The sequence below is a fragment of the Lissotriton vulgaris genome, chromosome 11, assembly GCF_964263255.1.
Source record: "Lissotriton vulgaris chromosome 11, aLisVul1.2, whole genome shotgun sequence".
NCBI classification, from domain to species: domain Eukaryota; kingdom Metazoa; phylum Chordata; class Amphibia; order Caudata; family Salamandridae; genus Lissotriton; species Lissotriton vulgaris.
Window position 1 is genome coordinate 795528372 of NC_141699.1, and position 25258 is coordinate 795553629.

At 46.7% G+C, this 25258-nt stretch overlaps 1 protein-coding gene across 3 annotated transcripts in view; it reads right to left on the minus strand.

The window, feature by feature from the left end:
- DZIP1L (DAZ interacting zinc finger protein 1 like) overlaps positions 1-25258 on the minus strand; it is a 764020-nt gene that overhangs the window by 318007 nt on the left and 420755 nt on the right. For 2 of the 3 annotated variants that reach the window (XM_086943917.1, XM_086943918.1), the window contains exons 8-9: positions 15482-15544; positions 2568-2708 (exon numbers count right to left, since the gene is read on the minus strand). In XM_086943917.1, coding sequence (XP_086800043.1) covers positions 2568-2708; positions 15482-15544 — 204 coding nt within the window. The remainder of the gene's footprint in view (positions 1-2567; positions 2709-15481; positions 15545-25258) is intronic. The other variant, XM_086943919.1, reaches the window with a different exon arrangement.

The following is a 25258-nucleotide window of genomic DNA, read 5'->3' on the forward strand; positions in this document are numbered from 1 at the left end:
GCTAGTTTCATGAGCAGCAGGCATGTATTTCTGGACGAGGGACTGTGAGGAGGGCGTAAAACCAGTCTGGGGGATATTTCGGGAAATCCAGACAGGGAACAAGTTTAATCATACCTTACGGGGCACTGGAACCAAAACACGAACGTTGAAATGTGTCATTTGTAGCGCTTTGCGCAGCGTTGAACCAGCCCATCACTTGTAAGTGGCTAGGAGTGAACAGGGTGTTCAGCGAGAAAAAATGTGCGCTCGTATTTTTAGGAGCTTTGACTCAGAAAGCGCCAGTAATTACTAAAGATGAAGCAATTTTTGGCCAGCTCTTGACCGCAGCCTGTAGCCAGCGATACGAAGAGCTGCTAATTCTGTGTCTGCTCCATGTGTTACCCCCAGGCTCCTTAGTGTGTGCTGCGAGTGACCTGCCTGTGTGGTTTCCCCCCCACACCCCCATTTACCCTTTTAAACAATTTCCTAGCATGCTCCGGTGTTTTAAAAGTCGTGGTTCCATCCTCCGTTGTTTCTTCATTCGTGGATGTTTCCTTCGTGGTTCAGCCCTCTTCGTTGTTCAATCTTCGTTGTTCAGGTGAGCCGTTCTTGAAACATCGTGGTTTAGGATGTGTCCCTCCCCAGACTCCTGCTGAGTGTGAGTTGAGTGACCTGTGTCTGCCTGTGCGGTATCCCTAGACTCCTGCTGAGTGACCTGCGTCTGCCTATGTGGTATCCCCAGACTCCTGCTGAGTGTGAGCTAGGTGATCTGCGTCTGCCGTGTGGTATCCCCAGACTCCTGCTGAGTCTGAGCTACTAATTACTCTAATACTCACTTTCTAATACTTTGTCACACTATACTAATCACTCTCTACTCTCTACAACTCTAATAACTCTATACTGCTCACTCTACTACAATAATCACCACTACTCCCCACTACTGTACAACTCAGTCTCTAATAATCACTCTCTACTACTCTACCCTCAAATCACTATAATACTTGCTCTCTAATACCAACCCTTATACAACTCTTAACTACTCACAATTGCAACACATTAAGCTATTGCCATTAGAAATAACATGCCATTTACTCATCACATTTCTACAACAACATATACAGAAAAATGTGTCATTAACAATGACAAAAGCACTAACTTTTACAAAGGCGAGACCATTGCATGGTAAATGCTTGTTTTGATAGTAGTTTGGAAGACTTCTGAGTGCAACCAGTAGTTTTATTCTGACGCGCCCCCTTAGTCCTTTTATTTATTATTAGGTGGATTCGTCTCACAAATGGGTCGTGCTAGCAGGGTAGATTATTACATTGCTCATGTCAGAGGCAGGTATGGGGTCCACCTCAGAATAAGAGTTAATACTAGGGGTTTACATATTATCTGGTTCCATTGCAGCACCAGGTGTAATAGAGTTATTATTCAGAGCTAATCTCCTTTCAGACAGTTCAATTTCCGTACTGACTACCCCAATAGCTCTTTCCAACATATGGTGAATTGCTGTACAGTTTGTGCTTTGTGGGGAGCGGGGGTAATTTTGGCATCATCCCTCGACCTTTTTCCTTTTAACCATGATGACGTAAATATAAAGCAACAGAGCAAATTTTAAAAGACCCCTTCACTGATATTTACAAGCCAATTTTAACTAGATCGTACAACAGCCCTACATCTGTTGCCAACACATTTAAGTCAGTCACTTCTCATCGAGTGAGAACCAAAAATGGCAGTCACTTCCTTACCCCAAAAAAGAGCTGTTGTTATGGGAGTGGCCCTGCTCGCCCTCATCTGGGCTCAGACAGGCGTATTAGGGCCTGCCCTTGGTCCGAGCTTTTCCCGGGTGCATCCCCCACTGCAAGGGGAAAGGCAGCACTATAAGCGCGATGACCACGCCGCCCCATGCGAACAGCTGTGGGGAGTTGTAGTCAAGATGCACCCCTGGACAGAATTCCACCAGGGTGGTTTCAGGCTGAATAAGGCGGCCTCCAGCCAGCAAAGTGTCCAATTCATATGGTCTTATAAATTTGATATTTGAAGATACATTGTTTAAAATGTTTTCTTGAGATAGAACAATACCTGTGAAAGCCATATCCACTTGGCTTTATTGAAAAGGAGGGCATTTTGCAGTTCCAGGTCGAAGTCATGACAGGCACTAAAACTATCGATCCAATGTTCAGTTACAACTGTGGAGCAATGTACATGTGTAAAGGTCGATAATATTTCACCTTCCTGTAAAATAACTTTCTTCTCAGTGCCCCAAATTACAAAGGAATCTCCCTCCATCAGTTTCCAGATCATAAACCTGGAGCTTTGATGACAATCGGAGCCCTACAGGAACAATGTCATCACCATTTTTCTCAGAAGTGGAAAAAGTGAAAGGAGATTGCTCTTGAAAACTGTAAAAATACTTCACGCTAATATGCAACTGCTTCATAAATGGTATACAGTGGATCATCTGTAGTTAGAGAAAAAGAACCACGATGTAACACCTGAGGATGCAACTGCGATCACATATGACAAAACAAGAAAGAGTCAAGGTACGAAGGACTAACAATCTTATCCTGAGCTAGGAAACTCACCAGCTCTTGCTGGGTCCTCACATCTTTTGCCTGGTCCTTGGTCTGGGGTTGGAGTGAGTCACCTTTCCTACGCACATATTCTGACATTTTTATTTGTTCCTTGGACAAAGCAGTTCGAAGTCTCTCAATCTCACCTATAAACTTGAAAAGTAATAGGCGTGACATTAGAGTTGGATAAGTATTTGGCAACAAAAGTACTTAATACTTAACTTCAAGTTGCTAACAGTGTTAACAGTAAGTGAAATCACGCTGGAAAATGAAAATCCGATGGCGCTTTTAGAAGGCCCAACAGGTAATGTGAAATTATCTGTTTAATATCTGCTGAGAGACATGCACCATATTGCTAGCTTTCACTGGTATCTCTCTGTGACTCTTACAACGCACTGCACATTTCCTTTAAATAACAAACTGGGTTTGTGCCACAAGATATCTTTAAACAATGCTCTGAGCTTCTCAGATTAAAGTTTATTCAAGTATCAAGAGCTTTCTTAGAGCATTGAACACTTCCTATCATAATTCTGTACCACTCACACCACAAATCCCCTATCCAGAGCATTACAATCTTCACGGCTTCTGGCGGGACAATTGCCAATACACCCTAGTTTTTTGATGTTTGTGTTCACATCTTTACATGCCTACGAATTTAGCATTTAGAGTATTTGGTTATTTTCTTTACCAACAACTTTCAGACATTAACAGTTCAAACATGATATTTCAAAAAGGCCTTGCTAAGCTTTCACAAACAATCACTAAAGATCAGCAGTTATTCTGCTCTAAACACTATGTTCAACAGGGCACCACATAGTTTGAGTATGCAAAGATTTAAATTGGTAAAAAAGCATATTTAAAAGTGGAAATACAATTGGCTTGAATCATCCTTTATCTCCTTAGTGGGAGATATTTTTCTGACAAGTAGTGATGAGGCTAAGTTTAGGAGAAGAAATAGCACAAGTTATTTGGAATTTTGCTGATGAATTATTACATTAATTAACAAATCAAGAAGTGAATGAATGAAATCATCAACTTCTACATGTACAGCCTAATTGCGAATTTGTGACCAGCTTAAGTGAAAATACACAGGACTCTATGGATCAATGTACTGTAGCTAAACGTTTTTTTCTTTTTTCATCAAGGTTGTAACAGGAAAAATGTGAAATACATGATTGTAGATATACAATTTCATAAATTGATCAAAATCATTGTCAATGTATAAATACATGTTACGAATAAAACCAATACAAATCAACTGCTCACCAGAAGCGGCAACACGTTTCGATACTCCCAATACTGCTAACATTTCCTGACAATTTATCTAGGGAGAGCCACAACTCCCTCTAATGCTGGGGTTTTTTATCAACCCAAATCCTGGCATTACATAACCCTGTGTCCAGTCTTCTTGCTGTGAACGTACTCAGTTCTGTAAAGACCTGGCTCTGACTTTAGTATAACAGAAAGCAAATGCATCTAGTTCTAGTCAACTTTGGCTTGACTACAACACTGGGGACTCCATAAATCTTTGTGTGACCCCCATTTAATAAATGTTTGGATGAGAGCTAGGATGAACAGAAATGTCACATCAGGGCCAAAAATTAACACACTCCAGCCAGCAGATGGTTTACGAAATTGAAAAGTTAGTAGGAAAACTGACATTTGAAGTCACTCAGTCCAGTGCATCTCTTCATTACTCAGTAGCCCCACTGGTTAAACTATGTTAACACAGGAGGTTCTTGAGATGGAGGAAGATGCAATTAATGGTGTCAGACCCCCGCCCCTCAACTACCCCAGGCGTAAATGGGCCAGGTTCTCCTTGCCAGAGTTCAATGAGGCTCTTATCGCAGGGGGCCCTCCTGGAGGCGATGACGCGGATACGGCAAACAAGTTGCTTAACGACCGTATCACGGCTGCACTGGATCGTACGGCCCCTTTAGGCCGACCGAAGGAGGGCGGCCGTAAACAGAGAACGGCACCGTAGTTCAATGAGAAACTACGAGGTGCCAAGAGGGACTGCAAGCGGGCAGAAAGGCAGTGGAGAGCAGCCTATGACAGCCTGGCGAGAGAGAGATATCTTGTCATTAGACGAGCATATCATAACCTGATTAGGATAGCGAAAACTGCTTATTATGCAGACAGGATCTTGGGTGCTGATAACTCAGCTAAAGAACTGTTTAGTGTCTATAAATCCCTGACTGTCCCCAAGTCCTCAGTAGGATTGGAGGACTGTTCAGTTGCTGCCTGTAATCGTATTGCTGACTACTTTGGTGACAAAGTGTCTAAAATTTATTCAGCTTTCCCTACCCAACCCAAGGCAGGGGGAGAGTTTGAAGCATCTGCTAGAGAGGCAGGTGGACAAAATCTGCTGCTTAACTTCACCACCACCCCAGCAGACGACCTGATTAAAATATGTAGATCTGTGAAATCAGGCTCTCCACGGGACCCAGCATCACCCAAGCGGCTGGGGGACAGCCTGACGACGCTAGAACCTTACATTAGGCATCTGATGGATGTCTCCTTTAGGTCCAGCACCATGCCAGAGGAATGGAAACAAGCCGTAGTGCTTCCCCTCCGCAAGAAGCCGAATATCAGATTCGAGAAACTGGACAACCTGCGTCCCATTTCCCTTCTACCCTACTTCTCCAAAGTGGCGGAGGTGGCGGCTAATATGCAGTTAATGCATTATGTAGAAGACACTAACCGGCTACACCCCACCCAGTTTGGATTTCGGCCCCGACACTCGACAGAGTCAGAGCTCCTCATGGCTTCCGAAACCATTAGGAAGGGTGCCGATGAGGGCCAGACTATGGCCTGATCCTTTTGGATCTTAGCGCTGCGTTCGACACTGTAGCACATTCCATCTTGCTACAGTGTCTGAACAAAGGGGGAGTAGGAGGGGCAGCGCTGAAATGGATCCAATCATCTCTTTCTGGCCGAGGTTTTCAAGTCAGGCAGGGCGACTGCTACTCCGAGCGAGTTGCCTTGAACCAGGGGGTGCCGCAGGGCTCATCCCTGAGTCCAACCCTTTTTAATTTGTATGTTGCCCCGGTTGCTACCATAGTGGAGAGTTACGGCCTGAGCATGGTGTTGTACGCCGACGACACGCAGCTGGTCATCTCCCTAACGCGTGCACCAAGTCTTGCAGCGGACATCTTCAGAGCATGAATGCAAGATCTTGCTGCCTGGATGTCTGCCAATTGCCTTAAACTCAACGGAGGCAAGACTGAGGTGCTGGTGGTGGGGGGAGACCAAGCGGCTTGGACGTCGGCGTGGTGGCCTCCTTGCCTGGGACTAGCACCAATTCCCTGCCAGGAGGCGAGGAATTTAGGTGTTTGGTTCGACTTTAAGCTGACTTTTGGACCCCAGGTGAACCGGGTAGTTGGTGCCTGTTTCGGGACTCTTAAGAGCCTTAGGAAGGTCTTGGAGCTTCTGCCAATCAAAGCCCGTCAAACTCTAGTGCATGCACTAGTCACGTCCAAGATGGACTACGGCAACCTGCTCTACCTGGGGACTCTTGAGAAGAACCTGAGCCGCCTGCAGGTCCTGCAGAACGCTGCGGCGCGGCTGGTTCTCAAATTACCCAGAAGAGCATCATCTAAAGCTGCGCTCCAGGCCCTGCACTGGCTTCCGGTGAGAAGCAGGGTGGAATTCAAAGCATTATGCACATGCCACCGGATTGTTAACGGCAGGGCTCCTCTCCCTCTGCAGGGCCTGCTAACACAATACGAGCCCCCCCGTGATCTCAGATCTTCTGGCTCGGGGCGCCTATCCATTCCTAAGGCATCTAAAGTACGGATGGGCGGCAGATCCTTTAGGTATCTGGCGGCCTCAAGCTGGAACAAACTTCCTGTGGCACTGCGCCTGGAACCTTCAGAGCACACCTTTAGAGCCAAGTTAAAAACCTTCCTATTTGCCCGGTAGCTGGGTCCCTGTCCGGTATTTTCCTGGTAGCTCTTGCTTCTCAGCGCGGGGACACGCCGTGGTGCGTCACCAAGCGCTCTATAAGACCCCCTATTATTATTATTATTATTATTATGGCAGTGGCTTCTACTATAAACTAACGGAAGACACTTGTTTCATAAGACACCTTCCCTGTGTTCCCATATAGTCTCTTTAAATCCAAAGGACAGAGAACACAGTGAATTAAATTACCAACTGGATAAATGTAACCCCCTGCTATCACAGTTGGTTAGTTGGACAACTAAGAAACGTGTTACTTACCTGTAACAGCAGTTATCCAGTATTGGTGTCTTTCATAGATTCACATGCCTGAATCATTCCCCGTCGTCGAGACGGGAGCCTCCGGTACATAGAAAAGTAATGTCCTATAGACATACATAGAGAAAAATAGGCCTAAGGGCCTCACCTTAGTAGCCTATCCTTGTCCTTATGTAAAAAGGACCAAACTCTTAGAGCCAGCCAATCAGCTATGACCTCCCTCTAGAACCTTCCTGGCAGGAGCCTCAGTCCCTCAGATTTTCGTACGCACCCAGCTAGGTAGGCGTAATACAGTTAGAGAGGGATGTGAGTCCTTCCAGGAGAGGCGGGAGGGTTGCATGTGAATCTATGAAAGACACCAATACTGGATAACTGCTGTTACAGGTAAGTAACGCGTTTCTTATCCAGTTTTAGGGGTGTCTTTCATAGATTCACATGCCTGAATCAGAGTAGTTAGCAATAACTTATGCACATTTCTGATGTAATGGTGCCTTACAGTCATGTTAGACAATACACATATTATCATATAACATTGGAATGATAGCATAAAGCAGAATATCATAAAGACAAAGAATGTGCATACCCGGATGGCGGGATGGTGGAAGGCTCACCTCACTGAAAGAGATGGCGAAGCACTGCCTGGCCCACTGCTGCATCCTTCTGAAGTTCGATATCCAGGCAGTAGTGTCTGGAGAAAGTGTGTGACGATTTCCAGGTCGCCGCTCTGCATATTTCCAAAATCGGCACTCCAGCGAACAGTGCTGCCGATGTGGACATCGCCCTGGTGGAATGCGCAGTAACATGGTCACTCAAAGGCCGTCCGGCCTTGTCATGGCAGAATGCTATCGCTGAGGAGATCCACCTTGAGATGCTTTGTTTCGTGAGAGGCAGACCCATTCTCGGTCTGCTGTAGGCCACAAATAGTTGTGAAGATTTTCTGAAAGTCTTAGTTTTGTCTAGGTAGAACTTTAGACACCTCTTGAGATCCAAAGAATGTAGTGTTCTTTCTGCTGTGGTGGAAGGGTTCGCAAAGAAAGACCGAAGGACTATCGGTTCATTGAGATGAAAGTCTGAAGGCACTTTCGGTATGAATTTAGGATTCGGTCTCAGCACCACCCTGTCCTGTTTGAACTGCATGAATGGTTCCTGAATGGATAGAGCCTGTAGCTCGCTTACCCTCCTGGCAGATGTTAAAGCGAGTAAGAGAGCCGTTTTCCATGAAATGTACTTGATGGATGCTCGATGAATGGGCTCAAAAGGATGCCTCATGAGTTGGTTGAGGACTAGATTGAGATGCCATGTCGGAGGGACCTTCCGAGGTCTCGGGAAGGATCTATAAAGTCCCTTTAGGAACTGTTTTACCAGTCTACTGGACCACAGAGAAGGTCCTGTGAAAGTTCTGGTGAACCGTGAGATAGCCGCCAGGTGAACCTTTATGGATGCATGCGCCAGTCCTGACTGTGCCAAATGCAGGAGATATGGCAATATCTGCTCGGGTGTGATATGCAGCGGTCGCAGGCCTTGCTCTGAACACCAAATGCAGAATCTTTTCCATTTGAGAGAGTAGGTTTTGTTGGTACTGTCTGCTCTCGCTTTTGCCAATACGTCTCTGCATTCCTGCGGGATATTCAGGCTACAGAACTCTCTGTGCTCAGGAGCCAGGCCGATAACCTGAGCGATGGTAGGTTCGGATGTTGTACTTGCCCGTTGGACATTGTTAGGAGGTTCGGGTGCTGCCGCAGACGAATCGGTGTCCTGATGGAGAGTCGAAGAAGATCCGAGAACCAGTGCTGTCTCGGCCAGAACGGGGCAATTAGGATCAGGGTACAAGGTTCCGCCTTCATCTTCCTGAGGACCCTTGTGATCATCGGAAACGGAGGAAAAGCATACGCAAACACGCTGAACCAACCGATGGAAAAAGCATTTCCCAGTGACCCTTGTTGGGGATGCCAGCTTGCGTAGTTTGGGCATTTGGCGTTCCCCCTGGTGGCAAACAGGTCGATTCCTAGGACTCCCCATTGAGAGAATATGTGAGTCAGTGCGCTTTCGCTCAGTTCCCACTCGTGGGAGAGGGATGTTTGCCTGCTTAGGGCGTCCGCAATGGTATTGTCCTTGCCTGGTACATAGTCCGCCCTGAGCGTGATTCCATGTAGTACCAGCCAGTTCCAGATCTTCTGCGATTCGCGTGATAGAGTGAGCGAACGCGTTCCTCCCTGTTTGTTGAGATAGTGCATCGTCATGGTGTTGTCCGTTTTTAAGAGCACCTGGGAGTTCTGGATGCGTGGTTAAAAGGCCTGCAGTGCCAGATACACAGCTCTCAGCTCCAAACGGTTTATATGGAGCTGTTTTTCCTGAGTGGCCCACTTGCCGCTTATCCGAAGGTCTTGGAGGACAGCGCCCCATCCTTCCAGGGAGGCGTCCGTGGTGATCACCAGAGGTGTTGCCGGAAGTAGAAATGGTAGCCCTACAGATAGATTCTTGCGACTTCTCCACCAGTCCAGATTCTTGGATATTTTTGGTGTTATTTTTACAACGTCCTCGAAAGAACCTGTACTCTGAGTCCATTGGTTCGTGAGGGCCTCCTGCAATGGGCGCATCCTGAGTCTGCAGTGAGGGATGAGGAGTATACAGGAAGACATCATGCCCAGGAGAGACTTGTAGGTCCGGACTTTTAGGTTCTTCTTTGACGCCACAGCCGTGGCCAGAGATATTATCTTCTTTGTCCTTTCCATCGAGGGGAAGGCCCTTGCGCACTCCGTGTCCAAGGTCGCCCCGAGGAAGGTAATGTTTGTTGTAGGGATCATGCAGGATTTTTTGAGATTGAGAGTTAATCCTAGCCTTTGAAAAAGATTGGTGCAGGCGTTGGAGGATTCGGTTGCGCCGATAGCTGAGGGTGCCTTCACCAGCCAGTCGTCGAGGTAGGGGAAGACTTGGTGACCCATTTGACGCAGGAAAGCTGCCACCGGTGCAAGGCACTTTGTGAAAATCCGCGGTGCGGACTTGAGGCCAAACGGCAGGACCTTGAATTGGTAATGTTGTCCTGCGACTTCGAACCTCAGGAATTTTCTGTGACACTTGAGGATGGGGATGTGGTAGTAGGCATCTTGGAGATCCAAAGATGTCATGAAATCTCCTTTTTCCAGCATGCCTAGTATTTCTTGAATCGTCACCATCCTGAACGATTGGCTCCGTAGGAAAGCGTTTAGCGCTCGGAGGTCCAGAATGGGCCTCCATTTTTTCTCCTTCTGGCGTACAAGAAAGAAGTGGGAATAGAAGCCTTTCCCTTTCAGAGGTGTTGGAACTCGTTCGATTGCTCCTTTCTTCAGCATCACAGAAATTTCTTGGAGAAGCAGGCGTAGATGTTTGTGTGGCCGTCTGCGGGGAGGTGTTGTAGGAGGGATGGTGGTGAATTCCAGGGAATGGCCAAATCTTATTATTTGGAGAACCCACCGGTCTGTGGTGATGAGTTGCCAATTTGTTAGGAAATGGGTCAATTTTCCTCCAATTTGTAATGAGGGATAGGGTGGCTGGACTGGCTGGAGTAATAGGTCACTGGCGGCCGCCAGTGCCCCTCTTCTGATTTTTGCCCCTGAAGCTGGATCTTCCGTAAGAAGACTGACGACTCTGTTGGTGTTTCTGTTGGTATTGATTTTTATTTTGGTAGGAATACGAGGACCTATTCTGATAGGAACCTCTGTAAGAGGATTGTCCTCTGGATCTGTTGCCTCGAAAGGACTGGTTCCGCGCCTGCAAGGTACCCAGTGCTCTGGCAGTATCGGTGTCCTTCTTTATGGTTTGTAGTGCTTCATCGATCTTGTCCCCAAAAAGGTGCTGGCCGTCGAAGGGCATGTTTAGCACTTTTGATTGCACCTCCTGTCGGAACGACGTCGCTTTAAGCCATCCTTGACGGCGTAGGACTGCTGCTCCAGCAAGTTGATGAAAGCCGGTCATGGCTGCATCAATAGCGCAGTCAATTATTTCCGCTGCTGAGGTTTGACCCTCCGTAAGCAGTGCCTTGACTTCACCCTGGACTGCGTCAGGTAGTTCCGCCAAATAGGGGACTATGTCTTCCCAGAGTTGGCGATTATAATGCCCCAACAGAGCTATGGAATTGGCCACCTTGATGGTCATGGCCGATGTTGTCGTAAATCGTTTCCCGATCGTGTCCAACTTCCTGCCTTCTTTGTCCGGAGGTGCTGACAGAGGGGAGGAAGGGTTGCGGGAGTTCTTCTGGGCCGCCTGTGTAACCACCGAATCTGGTTTCGGGTGTCCATTGAGGCAAGCTACCGCTGTAAGTGGGGCTTCATATTTTTTGTCCAGGCGTGGAACAACCGCAGGTACAGAAGCGGGCGTCAGCATTAGTTTCTTGCCTTGCTCCCATAGGAATTCTATATTGGAATAGATTTTTTTGACTTTTGCGTCTGCTCCTTGAAATCGTGTAAGAAGCATTCAGTTTCAGTTGATTCCATAACCATATGGAATCGCTTTGCGGCCCTTTCCACAATTTTATGGAAGCCGCCAATATCCACAGGTGGTGAATCTGCTTGGCGTGGTTGGGGTGAAGCTGGGGAAGATGCCACATACTCATCCTTCTCATCATGGACAGAGTGGATTTCCTGGACCTCTCCTTCTTCCAATTCCTCATCATCATCATCATCGTCTGACGATACTACCACCTGAGGTTGGATTCTCTCACGGTGGGCTTGAGGGAGAGGTCGAGACTGTTTTGGGGCTGACGCTGGGTTATTTACTGCAGGCGTCTGATTCCCACTTTCCGTTGTTGGTGTTTCCGGGAAGCGTTGCTTGTAATCCTGTATAAGGTATTTCAGGTCATTGACAATAGAAACCGGCAGGCATACCATCGGGGTGACCTCCGTGCGAACACTAGTGTGGACAGATTGTTCATGGTAAGTCATCTCCTCCTGTTCCTCGTCTGTGCTCTGGCATTTGACATGAAGGTCCGAAATGGAAGTAGCTGGATCCAGGAGTTCCTCTTCCTCAGATTCTTCACTCTGGAAGATTTCTGAAGGCAACTGCGTTTGCACTTTGCTCGGAGACGTGGTTTCCGGAGTAATTTGCTGCTTGGCAACCTTGCCAGACGCAGAACTTGATGTAGAAGTTCCTGCCGTCGTCGCTGGTATCGTCGACGGTGGCAGCGTTAGAGACGACACTTCTACGAGCTTGGACTTCTTCCATGGCTCAGAAAGGGCCAGTGTCGACGACGAGTCATCCGTCGACGGTGTCTTCGTCGACGGTAAGGTCTTCGTCGACGGTATCTCCGTAGACGGCATTTTGGTCGTCGACGATGACTTCGACGTCGGTGTGGTCGTTGTCGGTGCACTCGTCGGCGCGTCACTTCTCGTCGACGGCGAGCCCGTCGACGACGTCTTTGTCGTCGACGTCTTCGTAGTCGATGCCTTCGTCGACGGTGGGCTCTTCATCGACGTCGCCGTCGTCGACGGTGGGCTCTTCATCGACGACGCCGTCGTCGACGGTGTAATCTTCGTCGTCGACGAGGTTTTCGACGTCGACGACGATTTTAGCAGGACCATAGATGAAATAGGTCTACCTGCTGACGACGATGATGGAGTTGTCGTCGTCGATGGGGAAGCCGACGACGCTGTCGTCGTCGACACAGTGGTTGTCGCTGTGGTAATCCTTGGCGTATGCCTGCTAGATGACTGAGCAGGCTTCTTAAAAGTCTGGGTATCTTTGGCAGACACTGAAGATGTCGTTGATCTTGCCTCTGAAGACTTCTTTTGTGCCTTCCTAGGAGGAGTGTCTGAGGGGCCAGGGGAAGCTACCCTTGGCCTCTTTAGAGAGACTTCTGAGGTCCTTGAAACGCTACCCTCTGAAGATTCCACGTTGTCTCTCTCCTTGAGCCTGTCAAGCCAGATGAGCAGGCGACCTTCCCTGTCCCTTACGGTCTTCTTAGGGAAAGACCTACATATTCTGCAGTCTGCAGGGACGTGGCCTGGATAAAGACAATATAAGCACAGGGCATGCTTATCCTCCACATGTAGCCTTTTCTTCCCACATGAAGACCAGGCCCTGAAAAGGGCTTTCTTCTGGGATTCAGACATTGTAGAAAGCAGTAGAAAGAAAACACTTACTGCAGGAATAAGTGGACTGAAGTAATCCTTGACGAGATGTAGAATGAAGAAATCACTTCCAAAAGTTAAGTAGATGGTTTTAAAGAAATCCTGAGGAGAGCTCAGGCTGGAGACTCCCTAGCACAACGTGCGGTAGAAAATCTAAGGGACTGAGGCTCCTGCCAGGAAGGTTCTAGAGGGAGGTCATAGCTGATTGGCTGGCTCTAAGAGTTTGGTCCTTTTTACATAAGGACAAGGATAGGCTACTAAGGTGAGGCCCTTAGGCCTATTTTTCTCTATGTATGTCTATAGGACATTACTATTCTATGTAACGGAGGCTCGCGTCTCGACAACGGGGAATGATTCAGGCATGTGAATCTATGAAAGACACCCCGAATACTGGATAAGTATGCTAATATAAGTAGATTACATATTTTACTGTCTGCCTTCTCAAACGTTTACATTCGATATTCCCTGAATTACATATGGGTATAATAAATGTATCAATATGCAAAGCGATGAACTCTCTAAAACAAACAAAGAATACAGCTGGGCTAGATAAAAATAGATTTGCCTTAAACTTACCTACAACATGTAGACAGTATATTTCTCTCAGAAAGTAAAGCAGAGTTAAGGTGTTATGTTGAAGGAATATTCTAAGGTGACTGAAAGGACCCCTTTCAGGAGGATCCTACAAATAACTCGTCCTTTCATTATCCAAGGGCTAAAAGGCCTAACACTAAACCCTCAATAAACAGTTTTCATGAGGCTTTTTGAGAACCTAAGAGTAGTTGGCCTCACACCTATTGGTACATACTCATTTGGGTCTCACCATTTTTATGATGGCCCAGAGTAGGTGTAGGAACCTTATATCTGTTCACCTCCTGGAAATAACAAGCCGCCTATGCCCTAGGTCATAGGTACACACAAATGTTGTCCTGGGGGCCGCAATTTGGTCTACGGTGTGACTGAGGGCCACACGGATGCCAACGGGGGTGTAAAGTGGGTGTAGGGGAAGCAAAGCATGTATCTCTAAGTGGCTGTAATTACAAATGAAGGTGTTCCTAAAATTAAGGGCCTAGTTACTCCCTTTGCCTAACTGCAACGAACCTTTAACCCGTTGCATGCTTGTGATGGAACCGCTCCATCACAAGCCACGGGTGAGCTGTGCTTGTGACGGAACGGTTCCGTCACGGCCCGCTCGCCGCGCCTGCGCGGCGCGAATTCCGCGCTTGCGCTGACTGATTAATGGGCGGGCGGGTTCGTGACGGAACCGTTCCGTCACAAGCACAGCTCGCCCGCGAGCCGTGACGGAGCGGTTCCGTCAGAAGCATGGGACCGCCGCGCGACCCCCCCCCCCCCCTTAGCACTGCGGCGGAATAGCCGCCGCAGCGAAGGGGTTAAATAAGTGTTTGCTGTATATTTCACTTTTTTGTTCATGTTAGGGATGAGTCAAGTAAACGGCAGACCAGTGCTGCTGCTGCACAGGGTGCCGCGTGTAATGGTCCGGTGGGCCGCACTTTGATTATCACTGCTCTAGGTGGTGGAGAGATGGAATGTTACCAACCCCACTGTGAAGGAGTTGTTATTCCAGCATGAGATACGCATAGAGGATCTCCTGGGCATGCTTACCAGGATGGAGGCACTTCGAACATTTAAGCATGATGTTTGTTTATGAACAAGAACTACATGTGTACATGATGCTACTCCAGTAGAGACTGGCATCAAATCTCCGACAGAGATATGTTGTCCAAGGGAGTAGCTACAGCAAATATAGGAACTAGGGGTACATTAAACATGTCAACCAAGATCCTCGTGAAATTAACGGTATCCTTGCATAGACCTTGTTACCCCTCACAATATTGCTATGCCCAGTGCCAGACTGAACTGTGATGGGCAACCTGATGGGCCGAATCAGCTGCCAATATTATGGCTTCAAACTCCCTCTAATGAAAAATAGTGCCACTTTGAGGTGCTAAACTAGCAGGGAAGTGCTTCTGCCCTAGGAGTTGCATGTTGCTAAAGACTAATCTGCATTACTTGTGTATCTGCCTGTTTTACAGAAACTTGAGAAGAACAGATCATACCACTACTGATGCTGTTAGATTACAAACAGTGCAAGTCAGCATTGTATACATAAAATACCGACTTTCGTTTGTTGCTATCCTGTGGGAAGTCATAGCTCAGGCCACTTGGTTAGATAGAAAAAAAGAATAAAGCACTTTATAGACATTTGATCGAAAACTAGTCAAGTAACATTCTAGATAATGAGCTGTTTGCAGCAGTTTCCACACATCTGGAAAGACCAGTGTCATTAGTTCCCTTTCTGATTCCTAGTTTCTGGTGGTGATTTAAGGGATTCAAAATAAGAACCTTCCACTAGCCCCAAAGACCAACCCTGATTTATTCGGTATACACCTCTGAAATCTCAATGAAAGCATTGTACTAGGGGTATTATCCACTTAAGGGTGACACAAGGTCAGTTTTGGACTTGAAAGATTTTACCCAGAACTTTTCCCCTGGCAATTCCTCCTCCAAAGCGTCCAGTTTCGGAATACCACTACAATTACCAAGAAACATTTACATGCAGAGAAGTCTGCATAACTGACTTACCTCTGCCCTCTCATGTCGGTGTTTGTTCTTTTGGTCTCTCATCATTTGCTTCCATTGTGATTTCTATCAAAAGCGGGGGGAGAAACACCTTATTATACATCTTTTGAGACTCACTGGCTTTAGGGTAACTATTAAATGGAGTACATTGGGGAATCAAATCTTGAGTAAAACGTTTGATGACATTAGACATTTTAGACATCACAAGACTTTTATGAGCTTTCGCATCCTCGATCCCAATTCATCATCTCCTACCGTATATGAAAGCTATGGTTATCTGGAAGGCGAAGGCTACTCATCACTGCACAATGTAGAACGTTACTAATGAGAAATTGGAAAGACAATATGCAGCTTCCCATTTCATTTCTCATTTTAGGCATCAAGTGTACATACAGTCCAGATTTCTCATATCAATACATTTGAAGGGAACGATTTGAATCATACCAACGTTTCATTAATGTTCTTGATTGTGTAACTTGGATAAAGGTTGCTTACACTGAATCACAAACATTGCATCTTTCGAAGGCCTACCAAAGACTCACAACAATATATAATATCGGAGGCTACATGTAACAGAATTGCAAAGGATTTATACAAATGACTTACTGAACAGCAGAAATATTATTACTTAACACTGCAACCAATCAACGAAGAGATACTTTAATTTAAAAAATAGCCAGACCAATTGGCTTTGCCAGTGACTCGTCTTTTATGATTTTGTCCTTTTATAGATAAAATGTCTACTTGTTCAGCCTGAGAGGAAGCTCATACTTTTGAATCAGATCTTCAAAGAACTTATAACAGTGCATTTTCTGGTGCGGCACCAAGAATTTGGAACTCACTCTCCCCAGTATTAGAAGAATCTCGTCTACTTCAGCCTTCAAAAAGAAGCTAAGACCTTTCTTATGAGCAAATTCCTCCCATAATAACAGTAGACTAGACACTGTTAGGTTACTTTCCTGGTCACACACCTGGTTAATACATATCGATCTCTAGTAGTTGTTAGGAATTGTATATATGATTGTGAAAGCACAAATGTTTCCATCTTTAATCGATGTATATATATAGATATATGATTTTGTAAGCACAAATGTCTCACTCAAATTGTTGTATGCTTGTTATTTTTACTAAAGTTTTGTCAAACCTGCTGCCTAAGATTAAGGCTATGTAAATGTGAAGAGCTCTGATACCCTATTCGGGTCATGTTCGCACCATATAAAACACCGAATAAATAAATGAATAGAGACACTATAAAATAGAACTGATACTAAACGTTTTAGTAATTAGTAAACAGTAATCTTATCATTCAATATTTACTTTAGAGAATCACAGAATGCCAAGGACTTGACATCTGGCTGTGCCTAGTACTTCGAATTGTCAGGCTGATCAGGAACCATTTTACCATGTAAGAAGGATCAGATGACCTTCACACGTAGTTTTTTTTTTTAAACCGAATTTTAATGTAATTTTCTCCATCATACATTGAAACAGTAACCAAACAAATGCCATTGTAGGCTGACAGCACATACAGATGTTCTTCAAATAAAGTGCATAATAAATCTAGTGAGTATTTGCATATGATATATCATGATGCTTAGGAAACCTATCCAGGTGGAACCTTCGTTCTCACATAGAAGCATCTATGGTTGACAAATATGGCCTCCCATGGAGACATCAAACAAACACTCACTCAATCAAAATACAAACTCCCCCCAACCTTTCTCACCCCTACACCTCTCTGTGGTATCTCCCTCCTCCCCCTCTCCCACAGTATGTCAGTGGGTCAAAACTTGGGCAGGTCCTACCCCCTCAAGCAAGCCAGATCTGTCAAAACACACCAGGCTCTCACCAAAGTAGGGACACCGGTGAGGACGATGAGCAGGGTTGAACTTTGGCCATCAGACTTCCCGCCTAGGACTTCAACCCCAGTGGGCGCTCTAGCCGACACCCTCTTTATCACTCTCCAATCCATTCCCCTAGAAATCAGCTAGAATCATGTTCCATCCTCGCGCAAATTCCATGGGTCTTCTGCCCTGGCTCACTCCTCTCCACAGCGCTACTCCCTCCCAGGCAGCCCAGCGTAATGTATCCGCACTCCATTGCTTAGTCCCTCTGGCCATTTCCAGTTCATCGTAATATGGCGTTTGGCGAGAGACGGGGCCAGGGAAAGGTCAATAAATCAGTTAGTCATTGGCAGGGCGGGACAGAGGTCCAGCAGGCAGAGACAAGGTGAGGGGTCAAGGACCGGTCTGTAGCCCTGCCAGCATGAGCACCACCTCAGACCAATATGTAGTCAAGCAGGGGAAGCTCCAAAGCATGTGGAGAATATCACTGTGATCGCGACTGCATCACTGGCAGTCAAGCTGGGTCGCGGGGAAATAAATGCTGAGCTTTAGGGACGTTGGATACCCTTGATGCAAGACATAAAAGTGTATGAGCCGAAGCATGGCATTTCAAGAGATCTTGGGTGCAGCCTCCCACATCCTAGTCCAGTCTCCGTCTGTCATGGGGGAGCCCAGGTTGGATTACCACTGCTCGCACAACAGTGAGAGGGGAGAAGACCGATTAGAGCGCAGAGCACTGTAGAGTCCCGAAACCACTTGGAGCGTGTCACTGGCAGTGCAGAGAAATTGGCAGTCATGTAGTAGCTGAGGCTCCGCCCCCCACTCAAAATCCTATGCACCGCCACAGTCAGGGTGCCATAGAGTAGAACCTGCCCGGCTGGGAAGTTAAATTCATTGTGTAGATCTTCAAATGGTTGCAATATACCATCTATATATAGTGTGCCCACTGTAGCTTGTCGCACCGGTTCCCAGTCTCTTCTCCACTCGTATCTATGCGTTATCCCCTCGTGTAAAGGCTAGAATAGCAATCTGTGAAGGTCTGGTTAATCTCACCCTGCGTGTACAGGCTCGATCCTTCAGGCGTCACCACCTCCCAGTCTTGGAACCTCGCCTGGTGGGGTTAGCCAACCAGGCCAGTAATGTGTCCAATATGTCATCCTCTGAATGCGTCCTAACCATATAGGCTTTCTAGTCCAAGCATAGGAGGCATTGCACATGCTCTGCCACCCTCTCCTTCGCCTTCAGTAGCTCTGGTAGCAGGTCCGGTCTCTCCCTTCGCTCAGGCTGAAGCTCCCTAAGGGCCCGTTCGTGGGTAGTAATATCACAGAGAAGGGTGCATCATGTCCCAGCTGACTCAGACAGGCATTGCCCCCGGATGACCACAATAAATGCTCATTTCTTGGGACGAGGCAGAGCCTGCATTATCAATGAAATATGTCTGGATCCCCTCCCCAATTATATTGCGAAAGGTCGGATCTTCCAAGTTGGTGGTTTTAAGTCGCAAACTAGGTATACAGGTACGTGCTCTACCCGATCACAGGGATAACATTAAGGAACTGTGGTCGGAGATAGTCCTAGCTAAATATTCAATGTTCGCTACAGCTCCCAGCATTTCCGGCGAGCTTAAAAATGTGTTGAGGCATAGATGTAGTGCAAGCAAGGCCAAGTGGAAGGAGAAATCCTGCATTTGTGAATGGTGGTATTGCCAGCCATCTACTAACGCCCAGTGGCGCTGCCAGGAAGAGAACTTCATAGCCAGGTGCACCGCTGGGAAGTCTTGAAGCAGTGGGTTGGAAGGGCCCAGATCAATATCAATATAAACGTTGTGACCCATAAGGAGCGACTACTGCAACAAGGGAGCAAAACTTGTGAAAGTACATCATAAAATATAGGCTGATCAACGTTAGTAGCGCAGACATTGACAAAATAGAAGTTCAGTCCATCTAGCCTGCCCAATAGTATGTTACTGGTGGCCTGAAAGAGAATGTCTTGCTTCACCCATATCAGCTTTCCCCTAGCAAAAGCAGAGTATGTGGGATATTTTCCATGACCTCTCCATCTTTTGAACAGGGCTCCTCCCTCTTTAGCATCCAACAGGGTTTCGTGTAACAGGGTCACATGCACATCCCTGCGTTTCAGATATGCCAACACTTTGTAGAGCTTAGTCATGCTATTCAAGCCTCTCACATTCCAGCACATAAGTCTGTATACATTCATATTATCCCCCATTCGATTACCGCACACTCTCCTCAAAGCCAGACAGACACCACAGAAGGAGGGGAGGATCCCTTTCCCAGAACCAAGCAGGAAGGAGGCACAGACAAACAACCATAGATTCTCATCTATAAAAAACTATAAACTTAAAAATGGCCCAACACTGCCTCCGCTGGACAGCAAGGCAACATGCCTCCACCCAAACTACACACACTTAACTAGTTAAGTCCGTAGGCCGGAAACACACCTAAAATACCTCTCAGAGTGGGAGACATAAAAGACTCCCAACTGAAGGGACCAGGGCCCCGGTGAGGCACCTCCTCAATCGGCCATGGAAGAAGTGAAAATCAGCAACCGCCACTCGATCGTCAGGTAGCAAGAGCTCCACCTCATTCACTCAGTTCTAGAGAAGAAAGCATAGACAAGGCTCCTTCAGTCCCAGAAAGAGAATATTCTGTGGATCGAAGTATCAGTGGACAATGTCAGCTGGTTGTTGCGTGACCACTGCAAGATCGCCACTCTGGTCAGTTTTCAAGGAGGAGTCAGACTCAAAGTCTGTGTCCTGTTCACTCAAGGCTGTCTCATCTGCCTGTGTGCGCCTCTCTGGTCAAAAGTTTGTAAGCATGGCAGCAGTTTCCACTGCTCTTTGGTGATCTGATTTCACCGGTTCCGAGGATGGCGCACCTTTACATCCTCTCCTGTTCCAAGGGTGTGTTCAGGGTTTTCTGGTGTCTTCCCGCTCCTGTGGTGCCATGTCCAGCCAGCCCCACACTTCACTTGGTTTCAAAAAGAATTTGTCCTCTTGGTCAGTGGCAACGAACGGGCATGCAGGGTGAATCATGGCATACCTGATATTAATGTCTCTTACTTTCCATTTGGCTGCCACAAAGGAGGCTTTGTGTTTCTGGACTACCATGGTGAAGTCTGGAAAATCATCACCTTGCTATTGTCAACTTTCAGTTCACTCAGCTCCCTGGTGAAGTGGAGAACAAGGTCTTGATCTCTAAAATGTAGCAGGCACACTACAACAGGCCTGTGCGCTCCACCAAGGGCGGCAGGCACGTACCCGTTGCGCCCTTTCCAATGCAAAGAAGGAGAACAAACCTTTTGATGTCACTACTGTCCGAACCCAGTTCTCAAGGTAGGTTACAATGTCGGCACCGCTACTTTTTCCAGCAGGCCCACCACCCGGATGTTGTTCCTGTGGGCCCTGCATTCAGAGTCATCTGCTCTGGCCTCCAGGGTCAGGACCAGTCTCAAGACATCGGTCATCTGAACTTTTAGGTCGTCGGTCCTATGGATCAACTCCTGTAAGTTAAGTTCTGTAGTAGGAAGCCGCTCACTCAGTGTGCATTGATCGGCCTGCAGGAGACCCAGGTCAACTGCTAGTGTATACATTTTATGATCCAGTGATTCTTTGGAGTCTTTAATGGCTAGAAGGATAGGATGCAGTTGATCACGGGGAATGTGCTACAGTAGTGGTCAGCCACCACGGCAACAGTACTGTGGTCACTGGGATTGCGCAACGGTAAGGCCCCTGACTCGGTAGCTCAGTGGTCCCGCTCACGCCTCAATTTTAGTAGGTCACATAGGGTTATGGTATATTATGTTATGGTGACTTGTAGAGGGCACGGCTGCCCCAGCAAAGGAACGTCCCGGCGCTGAAAACAGAAAACTGCACAGCTTGTAGCAAAAAAGACAGCTTATAACTGAGGGAACAGGAATGTTTTCACAGCTTTACGGAAAGGCAGATAGGTCTTTATACTGCGGATAGAAGTAAGGAGCACATTCCAGAGGGTGTGTTCAGGGTTTTCTGGTTTCTTCCCGCTCCTGTGGTGCCATGTCCAGCCAGCCCCACACTTCACTTGGTTTCAAAAAGAATTTGTCCTCTTGGTCAGTGGCAACGAACGGGCATGCAGGGTGAATCATGGCATACCTGATATTCATGTCTCTTACTTTCCATTTGGCTGCCACAAAGGAGGCTTTGTGTTTCTGGACTACCATGGTGAAGTCTGGAAAATCATCACCTTGCTATTGTCAACTTTCAGTTCACTCAGCTCCCTGGTGAAGTGGAGAACAAGGTCTTGATCTCTAAAATGTAGCAGGCACACTACAACAGGCCTGTGCGCTCCACCAAGGGCGGCAGGCACGTACCCGTTGCGCCCTTTCCAATGCAAAGAAGGAGAACAAACCTTTTGATGTCACTACTGTCCGAACCCAGTTCTCAAGGTAGGTTACAATGTCGGCACCGCTACTTTTTCCAGCAGGCCCACCACCCGGATGTTGTTCCTGTGGGCCCTGCATTCAGAGTCATCTGCTCTGGCCTCCAGGGTCAGGACCAGTCTCAAGACATCGGTCATCTGAACTTTTAGGTCGTCGGTCCTATGGATCAACTCCTGTAAGTTAAGTTCTGTAGTAGGAAGCCGCTCACTCAGTTTGCATTGATCAGCCTGCAGGAGACCCAGGTCAACTGCTAGTGTATACATTGTATGATCCAGTGATTCTTTGGAGTCTTTAATGGCTAGAAGGATAGGATGCAGTTGATCACGGGGAATGTGCCCCAGCTCCCCATCAGATTGTTCCCACTGTTGTGTGGGGGAGGGGGCTCCCCGACCTCTGCTTTCGGGACTCCTTCCCTCGTGCATGGCACGGCATGGCAGCGGGCGGCCACAGGGAGTAGAGATCAGCAAGGGTAGAAAGCAACAGACACCCAGAAGAAATACTTTATTTATCCTTTAGCCTTTATTTTATCCTTTATCCTTTATAAACAGGAACAATATAAAACACAATGCATTGCCATCATAAGCACACAGTACATCGCTCTTATGATCTTCTATAGAAAGATATTGCATACAGTGATTCTCTATTTACATATTTTCACAGAAGAAGAAAAAGACGAAGACATAAACCATAGACAAAAACGTGTATGGTCCACCATGCCTAGTGGTAGGGTTTGTGATAGTTCTCTGTCTGACCTTTGTAAGCATGTGCATGTGAGCGGCAATACTCTGTCTGATCTTTGTAAGCATGTACATGTGAGCGGCAAAACCATATCAACCAGGCCTAGAACAAGGCACATCCAAAGTGCAAAGTACATAAGGATAAAATAATCTGTAAAAACTGTTAATCAAAGCTATATACATTCTAGTTCATAAATATATGTGTTAAAACCTCATCAAACCTCCTGCCTCTTCTGTTGGACGACACTCAATTCAGGTGGTGGAACACCCAATTGTCCCACCAGGCTCTACCCCCATGCAAAGCCCCCCCTTCACTCCCCTCCCGTGGTCCCAGGAGGGTGATATCTGAAGAGGGGAGGGGCCACCGGTTTCAGAAGTATGTTACAGTGTATCACCGCAGCAGTTCATGAGCGGTCACAACAAGCAGGAACAGCACTTCTTTTCCATGCTACAGTAGTGGTCAGCCACCACGGCAACAGTACTGTGGTCACTGGGATTGCGCAACGGTAAGGCCCCTGACTCGGTAGCTCAATGGTCCCGCTCACGCCTCATTTTTAGTAGGTCACATAGAGTTATGGTATATTATGTTATGGTGACTTGTAGAGGGCACGGCTGCCCCAGCAAAGGAACGTCCCGGCGCTGAAAACAGAAAACTGCACAGCTTGTAGCAAAAAAGACAGCTTATAACTGAGGGAACAGGAATGTTTTCACAGCTTTACGGAAAGGCAGATAGGTCTTTATACTGCGGATAGAAGTAAGGAGCACATTCCAGAGTTTTGAGGCCAATACACAGAAGGAGCGCCCCCAGCATGGGCCCATCTCACCCTGGGGACAGCCACAAAATTCTGTCCCATAGAACGAAGTTGGCGGGATGGGATGAAAAAAGGATGCAGATTGGCCAGAATACATGGGGATGAAAAATAAAAGATTTTAAAAGTAATGCAGAGGGCCTTGAACTCTAGACGCTTGGCCACAGGCAGCCAATAGAGGTGACTGATGGCATTAGAAATAGTACACCTCCTCGGCAGGCCAAGGAGAGCTCGAGCCGCTGCATTCTGGACCCTTTGTGGTATTGATGGAGCAAGTATTCGCATGTTACGCGACTTGCTTGTATTCATGAACCTCAAATAACCTTAACTTTGTAATCAATCCGTTTTGTCTTACTAATTTTGCACATTTTACACTACACGGGGTGTCCCAGAGAAGCTTGCCTATGTGTTTATTAATCGTAATATGCTTGCCTTTAAAATGGTCGCTGCTTTGCGGGAATTTAGTCTGCGCATGCGTCGGTCATACCCATGTGATGTGACGCATTTGCAGTTCTGGAGGGAATTTGTTGCTCATGCGCAATGCATCTAAGATGGCCGCTTTGTTTTCTCATATGCTCCATGCTTGCATTGCCACTTTCGCAAAGCTGTCTGTTCTGCTTAACTCCTAATGCTATAGTTAGTATAAAATAAGGGGTGTAGTATAGCAAATCATGGTATACAGTGTATTCATTTTTTCTGTGTTTCTAAATTGTTTTCGCTTGCTTTTCATACATCGCATTCTTTGGGCCTGAGAGGCGCCTGCTACTCCATATTTGAAGCTCATAATGGTCCCAGTCACGTGATAGGGGAAAAGAAAGTCATGCAGCAGTGGAACTAAGCCAGCTGGCAGCCAAAGCCAAGATGCTCCTGGGAACCGACAAGTTACCCAGTAAGACGAAGTTGACTTGTACCTAAAACTGTTACAATTGTATTTCCCTACTGTGTATTCTATTGTACTATTTAAGTCTTATGCCATGGGAACTAGAATGTGAGGGGTGGGCACGAAAATTGAATATTAAGCCTGAGAAAGTCTAAAATTTAGGTGGCGTGATGTCTTAACCTCCTCCTTTGACCAATCAGAAATTAGGGAACCTTTCACTTGCAACATTGGTGGGTGGTACACTGACCCGAAAAACAGTATAACTAGCCTAGGTTTAGCTAGAGAAATTGTCCGACTTGTCCGAATAGCTGACCTGTCACTGACCCAATGAACACTATAGGCGATTGATACAGAGAGCTGCGGAGCACTCTGTCCGTATTTCCACAGACTCAGTCGGGGTTTTGGGAAACTTTAAGTGCTGGCAAAGCACTTTGCTGGGAGATTCGAGAACCCAATCGGGGTTATTGGCAGATTCCTTGCAGAGAGGGAGTAGCGCAGGCGTTGCATCCGAAGCTGCAGGTGTTGGTCGTACCCTTTGGTGAGCCCAGTCCTGACTTGAATCCTGGGGTTATCCTGTCCTGACTGTCCATGAGCTGTACCTCCTTGCCTACTGGCAACCTAAGTCCTTGAGGGTCCTTTCCCGCCTTTTCCAACTGACCCGTGGCCAGGGTTAGTCTTCGATCTGTCCTAGGTAAATATAATTTATGTGGGTGTTTGTCTTTCCTAAACCTTTTTCCTAAACGTCCCGAATAAAATATACTTGCATACATTTTTTTTTTTTCCCGATGTTCTATAAATGAGGTTTTCATGCATTTTGTCTATTAGCATGTTCCACTTTCTTCCTACCCTTAGTCAAATGCAGAATCGTTTGCACATATAGTTTGTTCCACTCTTACCCTCCCTTTAGAGAATAAGCACATCTGGATAAATAGTGCGTTCCTTATTTTTCTCTTCCCGTTATATGTTTCAATTTCTAAATGATTCTTACTCTCATTCATAGCTATACGATATTTCTAATTATAGTTATAGATAGTTTGATCTGTGTAAATCTTATTCTCATGGCATATGACGAA